Source organism: Saccharomyces paradoxus, chromosome II (assembly GCF_002079055.1).
Source record: "Saccharomyces paradoxus chromosome II, complete sequence".
NCBI classification, from domain to species: domain Eukaryota; kingdom Fungi; phylum Ascomycota; class Saccharomycetes; order Saccharomycetales; family Saccharomycetaceae; genus Saccharomyces; species Saccharomyces paradoxus.
The window spans coordinates 34,627-48,227 of NC_047488.1; the positions used below are offsets into that span (position 1 = coordinate 34,627).

Below are 13,601 nucleotides of genomic sequence, written 5' to 3' on the forward strand. Positions count from 1 at the left end.
TCATACCTCGTCTCTCTCCCAAAATATTCATTGTAACCATGAATTCACACTGATCCTGAACGAGGCATGTATCTATCATGAATTTCTTATGCGAAGGTATTGTTCTATGGTGCCTATGTGTATTCGTATGTGGGGGAAGTGAGAATGCCAATTGTAGGGGTGCCTAGATGTGCCTTGAAAAAACCCTTTTCGCGTGCCTGTAAAGCTTCCATTTTGGTCAAAAAAATGAATATCCGGATTTGAAGGATTTGGACCCTCGTTCAGAAACTTATTGTCTAAGCCTTTATTCAGTATATATGCCTTAAACGATCTCCGAGAGAAGATAGTACTGTACTGTCTCTTTCTTGAGACTGTAAAGAATAATAAAAATGTGTTGGGAGTCGTATATTGTTGGAGTCTAGAAATATGCACACCATCATTAAACTTGTTGATGAAATTAAATATGTGCAAGGCGCTAAAAAGTGGATAGTGTTGAAAAATCCTAACGTCTGAAACGTTATCCCTATAGAAGATGTCAAGGCCAGTTTATGGCGTAGCTAAAGTCTTCAGCAACAAGAAACATCCTTTTTAGGTTAGAAAAGGAACAACGGCCAATATTCAAAGCTTATTTTCTAGGCATGTATTCCAAATCACTTTTGTTTCTTCACAACGATAGGTAACAAATATTATGATATAATCAAACACGGTTGTTGTCTGAGCACAATTCTTCACAGTATCGATCAATATAACATCAGTTCTGTATCTGTACCAATATTTCATCAAGAAGGAAATGTTATGAAAGAATTGATAGCAAGTGAGATATATGCGCTTTTTTAAAAAAAGGTGTAAGTACCGAGATGTGTTCGAATTCCATTTTTTGATAAAGCTCCATTATTAAGAATACAGAATATACTGGAAGTTCTCCTCGAGGATATAAAATCCACAAAAGGACGTCAATAATCCTTCATTATGATATTACTTTATCTTCTTTCTTTTCATATTTTGTCTTTCATTATCCTATTACATTATCAATCCTTGCATTTCAGCTTCCATTAGATTGGATGACTGTTTCTCAATCTTTATGCCATCCTCTTGCACCGCATATTATAATATAATCTTAAATAGATGATATTAGAATTTCATTCCAACAATTAGAATTTCATCCCAACATGTATACCTAATATTATAGCCTTCATCGACAATTATCCCAGCAATTATCTCAATATTCACCCACATCTGACATATGCGTTTCATAAACGTTTTGATTTAAATCGTTTAGGATGATATATCGCCCTACTGTTGTATCCCATTCTGATATCAAACAGGTCCAGAAAACCATGGAGGGTTGGCCGAGTGGTCTAAGGCGGCAGACTTAAGATCTGTTGGACGGTTGTCCGCGCGAGTTCGAACCTCGCATCCTTCAGTTCTTTTTTGGTTGATGACTTAACATTGATCACAACAACAGTAAAATGAGAAGCAGTTTCAAAGAAATATTCTCAATGGATGAGGAAGCAGTATGCAAGAGTAAGACATCTTGATGGAACCTTCTGGTCCCAAGAATAATGTAAATATTGAACAGCATCCTATCTTATCCGGCAACAATAGTACCAACAAAGAATCTTTTTTTAAGTATATTTAGATACAGTTTTAACAAATACAGATAAATGAAGGAGCATAATGACTCTCCTTCGTATGTACAAGAGCTTAAAATGATACATAACCATTCAGTGGGCTAGAAAGATGGGAAGTTTAGCTGTTATCCTTGCAGAATTGCGCAAACTGTTTCAAGTAGTCATCATTCTGCTCACAGTTTTGCCTTAAAATCCCTTCTGTTGTAGAAGTTAAAATTTGTTCTATTTTTCTATTATTCGCCACCCAATCGACCACTTTCGTCCAATCCTTATATCGAGCTTCTTGTTCTTCTACTCTTTCCCTTGCAGCGTAAGGATCAATCCTTGCGTCTATGATTGGTGCCACTGCGCTCTTTTCATTATTATTACATTGTTGATCGGTCTCATTTTTCATTTTAGCTGCCTCTTTTTCGCAAAATGAAATTATATTGCTCCGTATTTGCCAATTCGGATATAATTCCTGTTTCAAAAATTCTTTACACTTTTCTTTTCCATTTTCAGAGCCTTTCCTATAGTTGTTTAATTTTTGTCTGATTATATCATCACTTCCATGTCTTAAAAACCTCAAAAATGAATCTATCAAGCTTGGATCAATACATCTTTCTCGTGTGACAGTAACTGTAGTAAGTGAAGGTTCATCATTCGGAAAGGTAAGATTTGATTCAAGTAAGCTTTGGGGTGCCGTAAACGTACGCTTATTATTAACCATACCGTTCTTTTGTCGGTGTGCATAATGAGAAGTTCTTTTCAGACCATCTCCAAATTTTTCAAACTACCCTCAAAGAATATTTAACAAATGCGGGCAAAATTACCGTCACGTTGAAAAGTGGATATTTAAGTGACTTCTGGGTAACAAGCAAAGGTCAATCACACATGGCAATAGTTTAACACTTGATTTATCAGCGACAAAAAAGCTTAGACCCTCGTACTTAGGTCCTAGAACATGATAAAGTAGTTATGCGAACAAAAGGGCAACTCCATCGAAATTTATAAAAACTATTTATAGACTAAAAACCTACAGCGCTCTTCATCATGTCTCTTCCTGTTTCTTCCATGGCATCATTCATAGTTTGTCCCATCGTGGTTGCATAGTCATTAATAGTAGTTTCTACCGTATCTAAGCGAGTTTCAACCGCCCTAGAGACACTTTTAAGGATACCATAGCCACCACTTCTTCCAGAGCTTCTTACAGGTCTGGTGTACCTGTGTTCCCCTATACCGGGAGATAACTTTCCGTCTGTATTATTTCTACAGGAAGATGTGTTTCCACGAGCAATGGCACTTTCTTCATACTTCGACTCGGGCCTTTCTATACCGCCAAGTAGCTCATCGAGTTGATATGGTGTGCAATAAATAGTGCCTCTAGCCCACTGTAAAGAGTTCACTTGAGGCCTGTAACCAATTTTTAAATCAGAATTGTACAAGGTATCAATAGGGGCTGGCTGTGATATGCCAGCATTGTGATTCGTTCCGGTGACAACTTCATTAATTACTGAAATCAAGGACGCTTGAAATTTTCCACTGCGAATTACAATGTCACCATTTTCTAATACAGATGAATTTTCAACGTATTGCGTGTTTATAGGAATTGGGCAACGTAAATTTTTGATTTCCTTAAGCTCAGGCACCGTCATAATTCTAATATCCCCATTAATTAGCAAAGCGATCATAATGGTTGAAAGCTTTCTTTCCCCTTTACTGCTCATGATGGGAATAAATGACAACCCACTAGCGGCAATTGGACACTTGAAAAGCGCATGAGTGTCCTTAGATCTGCCTGGTGATACTAAACGAATGTCATTTGAGCCACTGACTGTAACAAATCCAGGTGTTGCGATCCCCTTACTTAAATCTTGCATTTTTGCAATAGTAGCAGAACAACTGTAGCCAGTATCTCTGGCAAAAGAATTTATTTCTAAAATTTTTCCTTGATTATTGGATTTTGTTGCATCTGTGTATTCAACCTCAAATCTTCCACCAGTTCCTGGTAGTATTTTAAAAGTCAGCAGTTCCCCGATATCGGTCCCACATAGCATTAAAATACTAGAGAATCCATCATTTCCATATTCCATGACGCAAAAGTGAACAGTTGAAACGTAAGAACTGCCAGCTTTAGAAATAACTCTAATGTTTTCATTGAAGATTATCGCTGGACCTCTTCTGTCTAGTATTATTAAGGTTCCTTCATTGTAACCAACGACAACAAACCCAACGTTACTATTCATGATTGTGGACACCGTACCTTTTTTAGCATGGATTACTGTGCTTGGCATAAAGCCTTGTTTAACGTTGGTAGGACCTCTATCGGTAACATCAACTAAAATAGTATTTGAATCATCCAGTGAGAATCTGCTAAACTTCAGTTGTAGTGTATCGCTTCTAGGTGGTTGTCCGCAAAACTTGTTTGTCTCGAACTTGAAAAGAATTACATCCCCAACTTCAGACGATACTGCTAATTCCAATGTTTCCGATGCAAAAGAGATATTTTTTATAGCCAAATTAGTAGCTCTGTTGAGCACTTTAGCAGTATTCACTTCAAATACAGCATTATCAGTTACTTCACTATGTGAAGCATCCCATATTCTAACCGAACCATTGCTATGGCCAGTTAGTAAAGCAGATCTAGTGTCATGGCTTCTAATATTTCTGCTAGCGGGAATACCACCTTTGAGAAATGAATCGCTTTGGGCGATTGTCATCATCCCCAGCCAAAGTTTTTTTTGAACTGATTGCGCTATACAAGTAGTAACTGTTGGTCTGACCCATGCCAAGCTTCGAGGGAAAATTGACGCCCTGGAACTAAAAGAGCCTGCTGGATAAACCAATGTTTCAAGTTCGCCATCGTCTAAAAGTAACAAAATGAGGTTTGTGTCATGGCATCCACCAAAATATGGAGAAGCCTTCGGCAAGGGCAAAAAATTTATAAGTGGAGCCTTCCCGACCAACGAGAATAGTTTTTGTTGTATCGGCTTGGCGTAATACTTGCTCATTGCGTCAAATGATGTGACAGAATACATGGGCGTACCACCTAGGTCAATCATTGTTAGCTCCTGTGGTAACCCGGGCTTATCTGTGGCCTTTGTTGCAATCAACAGTGATGTATACTCAGGATTACGTTGGCAAATCCAAGCCACTTTGAAGATAGCAGGCGTTTCTGTCAAGGAACAATCTTTCAAGGCAGGATTTGGAAAGTTTACGTGTGTTTCAAATATGCTTCTAGCTTGAATCAGTTTACCGCTATTGACATCCCAAAATACCAAGGAATTGTCCTCATGGACAGTTAATATATGTAAGGAATTTGGGTGATAAAGTGATTGAATAACCTTTGGAGTCCTTTTCTTTTCTATACTAGTGGATAGATCACCGCCAGGAGCATACGGCTCTAATTGATAAAAAAAATGTTGTTTGACTTTAGATTCTACGAAAGAATATATGACTGTAATATGCTCATATGATATAAGTATCGTTCCTATATCTCTAGGATTCCACTGGATAGAAATAACCGGCGATAGTCTCTCTTTTGGCAGAAACATGCTTTTCTGGAAGTTTTCAATTCTCAATTTGGACATTTGATTTCTATCTACGTCATATATCAATATGGATCCACTCTCAAGACCGATCAGCATCCAGTCCAAAGATGGATCGGTCTCTATACAAGTAATACTGCTTGGGCAAAAAACAGTGGTTAAAATCTGTTTCGAGTGTAATGAAAGAACTATTATGTTGCTCTTTTCATCTACAGCTATCAGATATATCCCCTTAACAAAGTTCATGTGTTTAATTTGGGTTCTGTTCTTCAACGTAAATACGACTTCGATTTGCTTCTGTCCATAAATGTGTATCTCTCCAGCAGTAGTTGCAACTGCCAAAAGGCTTTGAGTATAGTCAAATGTGGTAACAGTTATTCGTCCATTAATACCGTATGTGCATATTTTCTTCGTATCAAAAAGTTTGGAGTTAATACCATTTGAGACGTCATGAACTCTTGCAGATTTGATAGCATTCGATACATTCTTCAAATGCCTGCTTTTTTTAAACATTTTTATAGAATCTTTGTTATTGTTCAATTTACAATTTTGTCACGTTTTATAGTCTGGCAACTGTAGAAATATATCAATAGCAATAATACAGAACTGCTTTCTTAAATGCTTCCTTAGTAATGTAAACAGAATGCGCATTGTTGAACACACGGCTTTGCATCGCATCGCCTAAACGAGGTTTTTCATATGCATGCTCCAAAACTGGTACGAACAAAAAGAGGCATTGCATTAAAAATGGGCAGTCCCATTTTATGTAACAAAGTTTTATTAAAAATCCTCTCTTCATGTGAAGCGAAAGAGTTCAACTTTTCCACTTAAATGTACTATATAAAAATTAAATAAACCATGTTGTGATTTTTTCATAAATCCAAATCGTCTGGCATAAAGGAAAAACCTCTGAACTCTTCTTGCTGGCTTGTTGTCAAAACAGAGGGCAAAGGTGTAAGTGTTGGTGGCGCTGACGTGAATTCTTGCTCGAAATATGATGTATCTTCCGGAGATTTGATTTCTGGGATATAGGGCGGCTTGACGCGGAGGTTTAAGATATCTTCAAAATTAATGTTACGGAAGAAGGGCTCTTCCATGACTTCATCTGCATCCCTGGGTCCAGCACCTAACCTCTTTTCGGGATCTTTTGTTAATAGGCCCTGGAATATTTGTACGATCTCACCCGCCATATCTATTGGGTACAGAGGTTCATCAGTAAGGATGGCATTAAAAACTTCATCTTCGTCGTCGCCCGAGAATGGTGATTGGCACAATAGCATTTGATATAGTAGTACCCCAAATGCCCACCAGTCGACGGCTTTGGTATATTCTTGCTCCTTTAAAATTTCTGGAGCCATGAATTCGGGTGTGCCGCAAAATGTAGAAGTTCTATTACCATACCACATTTCATCTTTACACAAACCATAATCGGCAATTTTTATATGGCCTTCTGGGGTCAATAGAATATTTTCTAACTTCAAATCACGGTATATCACACCATTGTCATGAAAATATTTCAGAGCCAGCAAGACTTCGGCAGCGTAAAATTTTGCCCTTCTTACAGATAGTCTCTGGTTTTGAACATGCCACATCAAATCACCACCCCCAATGAATTCCATAGCAAAATATATACGGTTTTCAGTTTGGAAGGAACAGTATAGATTGGTTAAGAATGGGTGTTTTGTTTTTGTGGCTAGCAAAAATACTTTCTTTTCTGCTCTGGCGCTCTCGATATCATGGTTTTGAATGATGTTATCTTTTTTCAGGACTTTTATGGCACAAAGCCTGTCAGTATTCTTTGATTTGGATAGAATAACTTTACCAAAATTACCCTTACCTAAAACTTTGAGTAGAACAAAATTATCTAACGAAACCTTACGACGTTTAGCCGCTTTCCTTTTGTGCTTGCCACTGGCGCTGATTTGTGATTTCTGCGGAGATGGTTGATCAGTGGCTCTGGAAGCATGAGTACTCGTAGGAGCCAAAGACACTGTTTCCTGTAGCACTTCCTTTGAAGCATGATCTTGTTCAATTTGGAAAGTTTCGCTATTCATATCGCGGAACGGATTTGTGTGCCCGGAATCGATTGTCAAATCAGCTTCACGGAAATCATTATTGTCCTCCCAGTCAGGTTTCTGTTTGGTCTCTAGGTCAATGTGATCAACTTCTAGGTCTTCTTGTATGTCCCTATTATCTCGTTTTATTTCAAGTTCCATTTCATCACGTTGTGCCTTCCACTGTTCAAGTTCATCTCTCATTAAATCATCTTTGGATTCCCAAGTTTGGCTCTGTTCAATAGATAAACCAGCGAGTCCCATGGAACGTTTATTTGAAGTCGGATCTAGCGTCTTCTCTGGTGATGAAAATTCAGCGGATTGTTGTGCACCTTCTGTAAAGTTCAAATAGGCTTCATTCTCGTCGATAAACTTATTTAGTTTCTCACGCCCGTGCGTTTGTAGTGGAATTTCTTCATCGATAACAGGACCATGCTGCTTAGTAGGAGAACCTCTTGCTTCTTTTTGGGGTGAAGGAGTTTTATCATGTTTCCTTGGTTGAGGAGGCAAAGGAGCGTTTGTCCTTTCTGCGAATTTGGATGGAGAACGATCGTAACCGATGGCAGTACCGATGGATGACCCTGATTGTGCTGATGGAACTGTCCTCTTCTTTTTCTCTTGATTACGTTTGGTGTCTTGAATTGTTTTCAGAATTTTATTGGCCATCTCCATTGACATGCCACAGAAATCAGGAACCAAATGAGCACACTGAGCATGACACATTATACCACATTCAGAACATTTGCGTACTTTATGTCTACCCCACGGTAAAATATAACCACAGTGGCAGCACCATTTAGTACCACGGTTTGAAGTGGGCAGAAACCTATGAGGAATCCGGTGATTCAACTTTGCCTCATCCGGATCTGTATCAGTAGAAGTTTTAGCGATACATTTAGTAACAACGTTGGTGTAACATTTTTTATGACATAGAAATTTACAATCTTGACATTGGAACCCAGTATACCGAAGGAAGTCACCGCAATATGCACAGCACATAATGTTGTAAAATGACTTTTGTACAAAGTGGTGGCCGTGTTGTTCGAAGATCTCTTCTTTTCTATTGATAATAGCACCGTGACGATGCAGTCCGCCCATCAACTGCTTCTTTTCTATTTGAGATGACTTGTGGAATCCTAAAGTTAACAAAATCTGCCCAGATGGTTCTAAAATGAACCATGAATTCGTACTGATTTGACTGGTTAATGTATTTTCGCCTTGTCCATTCTTTACCAAAGTAGAATGAATGGCTGAGTTTGAGTTCGTAGAGGTTAATGTGCTTCCCTCTTCGTTAGCGAGAGAAGAGCCACTATTGATATTTGAAGCATTGACCCATCCCTGTTGCCCATTTGTTTGCCCAGCTTTTTTCTTACGAATCTCTTCTGCAATATCGGAGAGTAGTAACCACATTATAGCTACCGGAATTAACGAGTCGTTCACCTTATCATAAACGGTAATCTCGATTTCATTCCCCTTTTCAACTGAAATTTGAAAATCTTCACTCCACCTGTCATTTCTAGAGGGTTTCGTTTTCGCTTTGATCGTATCGTCGATTTTTACAGTAACGTAGCTTTCTGGCGTTCTGGCGAACATCGGCGATTGTATATGATCGACATCTCTAGTAGCAGTTATTCCAATGGTTAAGACGCCAGTTAGTTGCTTTCTTCGGAATTTCGGTTGCTGGTTGTCCATTATGTCATTGGGTTGGTGTTTAAATTGATCAACGTCAACATTAATAGCCTGGTATTTTTTCAAAGCTTTGTTAAGCATTTGGATCCTGTATTTGGATTCCATAGCACCCCCTTCTGCTGCAGAACTGCTGCGTTGGTCACCATCAATTTGGTACAATTTGGTTAGTTTGGTATTGGCTTCTTGGTATTGCTTCTCCACCTGTAATTTAAATTCTAGTTGTTGTAACAAGTATTGTATTCTTTGCGCCAAAGAAGGGCAATCATATTTTACTAAATCCAAACGAGAAAATATGTGTTCATTTGGTGATATGGTGGAAAGAAACCCGTACTCTTTCGAATTACTTCGATCACTATTTTCGTTGCCACTATCGCCCTGACCTTGTTGAGCAGTTTTTAACCGTAGTTTTTTTAAGTTATCCTCTAAATACTCAAGATTTTGACGTGCTTCCCTTATGTTCGTGTTACATTTCTGAATGACCATAACATTGCCAGTCTTTTTCTTAAGGGCAGAAGCTCCCCGGATAATATTCTCTTCGACTGCTATCTTTTTCTTGATGTTCTGCTCCAATTGCGAAAAACTCATGTTTGCACTGTTTTCTATATGTGTGGTTCAATTTTAATTTACTCTCGCTCGAGAGTCTCTCTGTAACTGATTTTGTAGATTTTATTTCGACTGATGATCCAATATAGTCTTGAAAAATATACGAAAAGGGGATCGACGATGAAGACCTCTAACGTGAATGCGAATGAGTAGTATCAGGGACTTTATAATGGTTAGTAATCGGCCTCCGCTCAGCCAAATTCAATAGCAGTGAAATTGTAGCTTTTGTACCGCCCCCTGAACCTGCCGTTTCACTTTAGATAAAGTAGATCAACTTTATTATCCACGCTTGCGAACTCTTTTCGTCGGTTTTTTTCGCCTTTAAAACAAGGCGGGCTGGGTAATGAAATAGCCATGCCCCATTAATACAATGTTTTATTGATTACTTTGTTTGATTACATATTATGAGAGAATAAAGAGAAGTTGCAAGAGATTTGACTTATTGTACAACACTACTTGTTGCACTGGCAGGTACAACCTGGAGTGGGACAGACATTGTGCCTGTCAAACCATTCTTCAGCGTGACCTGCATGCATACCATGGTTGCAACTTAAACAGAAGCTGAACCATTCGTTCAACTTCAGTTTTCTACTTACGAGTTCGCGGTCTGCACCATCTTGAGAGTCCTCTGTCTGCATTGGATCGCGTGGTTGAATCCCGTTTATCACGAAGGGTAGGTTTGATGTTCCTAGAGGCATGAGACATATGGCACATCTCGGGAAAGAAGACCCACAGTGCGGGCAGCAATACTTATGCCTTGGCTTTTCATCAGCTGTTTGTGTTTCAGAGTTTCCAGTATTAAATTTTTTGTAATCAGTGTTAGTTCTTCTATATGCTTCACCATTTTTGTAATTTCCACCACTAGTTGATACGGCGCTAGAAGGTGGGGATGTGCGCGGAGTGTTGATGTTTTGTTTACAGTTTTGACATTGGATATATATTTGGCGGGGCTTTATATCTGCAGTCAATACACCAGTTTTAGTTCTCGATAATTTTGATCTCAAAACATCGAACCTGGCTCGCATGGAAAATAATTCCCAGGATTTAAGCATATCTCTATAAGTTTGTATCCATTCATCTACTCGCTGGTCGCGAAAATATCTTGGTGAGCCAAAAATTGATATTAATGCGGCACTTTGAACATCGCTGGTTTTATTAACGTATGATTGCAGTAAATCGATACCATTAGGTGTTATTCCGGTGAGAATTAAACCTTCTAATTCGCCGTTTTCGATAACGGTAGACGAAGTTCTATCTAAGAAAGTGGTCAGATCAGTATCATTCAAAAATCTTAGAGCCACGCCTAACCGTTCTCTCAAAGATATGGCGGGCTCATAAAGAATATCCCACCAATCATTGTCCGCAATAAAGGCGAAAATTACTCTCAAGTAAGGATCGTCTAATTCGGAGGACATTTTTCTGCATTGCTGCCTCCACGCATTATTACCTGGCTGATCTTTATACGCCAAATAACCTGCAATAGCAGTTGCAATTAACCTTAATCTTTCCTTTTTTGCAGACCCTAATATTTCTACAGCCTTTGGAATATCACCAAAAAATACCGCCCAAGCGGCAGCTTTTTCATAATGACCATTTTTCATAATTATGTTGTACTTGTCTTCATAATCAGATCTGGAAAGGTCCCATCCTGAGATGATCAAGCAAAGTCTTCTTTGCACGTATTTTGGTGAACCAGCAACATTGGCAATAGGAGTATTCCGATCTCTATTTTTCTTTCTTAGTTTAATAATCTTTTCCATTTCTTTATTTAGTTGTTTGTCGGAAAGAATTGTCTCTTGTCTATATCTGTCTTGATTGGATATCCCGTTTATACCGTTCCAAATACCAATTACACCTTCGTAACCTAGGTCAAGATCACCAGAAACCATTGTACCATCGTCAACAGAAGCCTTTGCAATTGCAATCCATCTCCATGTGTTCCTTATATAAGCATTATTTTGTAAGTTTTTGGAAGAATCGATCATCTCTACCGTATTCATTGGGTCCAACCCGTATCCCAGTGAAGCTCTTGTCCTCATTATTACACTGATATCCTTTTCCAGAAGTTTTTCAGGCTTCCAGAACAATTCAAACCCGCGCTTACTGTCAAGAACATCATTACTCTCTTCATTTTCCTCTTCGCTTAACTCAGAATATTCAATTTCGTTATTAGGTTCATCGTGTTCCGACGGAAAGTAATCTTCGCTAACATCTAAGTCTTCAAAGGATAAATTTTTGAGGACCGTTTTCACATTTTCCAGATTGGATTTTTCGTGCTCACTGTTGACTCTAATTTCATCTACCTCAGTATTTTCAAAATTTGACAGTAAGAGAGAGTTTCTATTATTGAGTATAGCCTTGGAGCATATTTCTGCAATTGGCATCCTGTATATTGTTCCTGATTGTCTCATACAGATGAGACTCGTCCCATGATTACTTCTTGGAATATAATCAAATGTGGCCACTCTATCGTACATCGTATTCGTATCATGCACGGAAGAAACGAACAAATTTTCAATATTTATCTCGTTATTGTCATCTTCCTCACTACCGTAATTGCCATCAGTGTAATAGCCTAACCTCCACCTTTTGATGGTATCACCTCTATGTAAAGTGGCAAATTCGTTATTTCTTACACATGACCATCTAAAGCAAGAGTTCATGTATTTCCTTGAAGCCGCACCGGATCCAACCAATTTTTCAAAAGTTAATAAGGGGGAGGCTACATTTAAATCACCGAGTGAAGCTTGATCGGACAATTTTCTTCTATCCCAAATAGCTAAGGTGCCATCATCCCCGTAAGTACTAAATTGCCAATCATTAAAGGGGTTCAGTTTGATATCATACGTCAATCTTGTCGGGTGTTGATAAATCGGGTTGGGGGACCTCACATCAATTTCCTTCAAAAATTTTGTACTTGCAGCTAATATACTTGTATCGTTGAGAAACTTTAGGGATACTATGCTTTCATTTGTGCAATAACTAAACATTGGGTTGATAGTTTCATTCGAATCGTCATGATAGTTCATGTCCCAAATCTGTAAAGATGAATCATGCTTATTTCGATCAAGCCCCATTGCTATAAGTCCATTTGTATTTATTCCCAGAGAATTTATACACCGCTGTTTTTTAGCTCGTACGCGTATATCATAATCGGTTTCTGATTCAAGGTACCCCTGAGTGTCCTTTGCATTTGAGATGGCACCAATTATATTTTCTGCCTGAGCTGCTTTACTAACACTAGAATTCGCCATAGAAGTGTCGTTATTGGCGTTTGAGCCCGCCAACGCTTGGTTTGCTGGGGATGAGAAATTTGATCCAGAGATATTAAAAATTCTTAAATATCCATTCTTTTCACCAACACCAATCATACCAATTTCTGATTCTGAATAGTCCAAGCAGGTGATACTGCCAAAATCTTTTACAGTACGTAATTTAATAATTGATTCATCAGATTCATTTTCCGGATCGACTTTGTAATGGGTTACTTCATCTCTAGTAGGGTTCACTGAAAGATAATCAATCAGATTGTCATATGACCAATGGGTCACCTTCTTGATGAGACCCATTTTTATTTCCTATTTGTTCATGATACTGGATTTACGGCTAAATTTTAGCATTAATATAATATAACCATAAAGCTTATACTATCTTGAAACATATCATCGCCGTAAAGTATGATGTGTAGTGCATCAGTCTTTGCACTTATATTATTAGTGGTAGCGTCTACTATATGTTCCCTAAGCAGAAAGTATTGACTCTGCCTTAAATATATCTGATGTATCTGATGTACATTAATTCTTTCAACAGATTTGAACGACCAGAAGAAGCTGTCTGGGGGCACAGTCGAGCACGTTCTTGCGACGCTAAACAATAGAGCACTTGAAATCACATTAAACCCAATTGCGGGGGCACATGTATACATTATACACTACTTACCACTGGCAATACTTATGTATAATGATATGCCTCATAACACTAATGCATTTCAATTATACCCTGAAAGAAAAGTATATGGTTCTAGTGACATAATTGCGTTTCGAATACATAAAATACTAAAGAATTAATAAATTCGATGTATTGGACACAACCAAGAATAATAGTGAATACGTTTAAAT

General features: G+C 38.3%; 4 protein-coding genes and 1 non-coding gene across 5 annotated transcripts; 1 reads left to right on the forward strand and 4 right to left on the reverse strand.

The window, feature by feature from the left end:
- Window positions 1-1,318: 1,318 nt before the first annotated feature.
- Window positions 1,319-1,402, forward strand: SPAR_Btrna1L. Its single transcript has one exon. It is a non-coding gene; the product is annotated as a tRNA-Leu (tRNA).
- Window positions 1,403-1,728: 326 nt separating this feature from the next.
- On the reverse strand, window positions 1,729-2,319 carry MIX23 (Mix23p; the record flags this gene model as incomplete). Its single annotated transcript, XM_033908609.1, has 1 exon — window positions 1,729-2,319. The coding sequence occupies one exon, from the start codon at window positions 2,317-2,319 to the stop codon at window positions 1,729-1,731; it is 591 nt and encodes a 196-aa protein (XP_033764500.1).
- A 298-nt stretch (window positions 2,320-2,617) lies between these two features.
- Window positions 2,618-5,650, reverse strand: SRO77 (putative Rab GTPase-binding protein SRO77; the record flags this gene model as incomplete). The annotated part of the gene is made up of 1 exon (XM_033908610.1): window positions 2,618-5,650. One exon carries the CDS (start codon window positions 5,648-5,650, stop codon window positions 2,618-2,620), a length of 3,033 nt encoding a protein of 1,010 aa, XP_033764501.1.
- Window positions 5,651-6,009: 359 nt separating this feature from the next.
- PKC1 (protein kinase C) lies at window positions 6,010-9,465 on the reverse strand (the record flags this gene model as incomplete). Its single annotated transcript, XM_033908611.1, has 1 exon — window positions 6,010-9,465. One exon carries the CDS (start codon window positions 9,463-9,465, stop codon window positions 6,010-6,012), a length of 3,456 nt encoding a protein of 1,151 aa, XP_033764502.1.
- A 470-nt stretch (window positions 9,466-9,935) lies between these two features.
- Window positions 9,936-13,052, reverse strand: SEA4 (Sea4p; the record flags this gene model as incomplete). Its single annotated transcript, XM_033908612.1, has 1 exon — window positions 9,936-13,052. One exon carries the CDS (start codon window positions 13,050-13,052, stop codon window positions 9,936-9,938), a length of 3,117 nt encoding a protein of 1,038 aa, XP_033764503.1.
- Window positions 13,053-13,601: the final 549 nt, after the last annotated feature.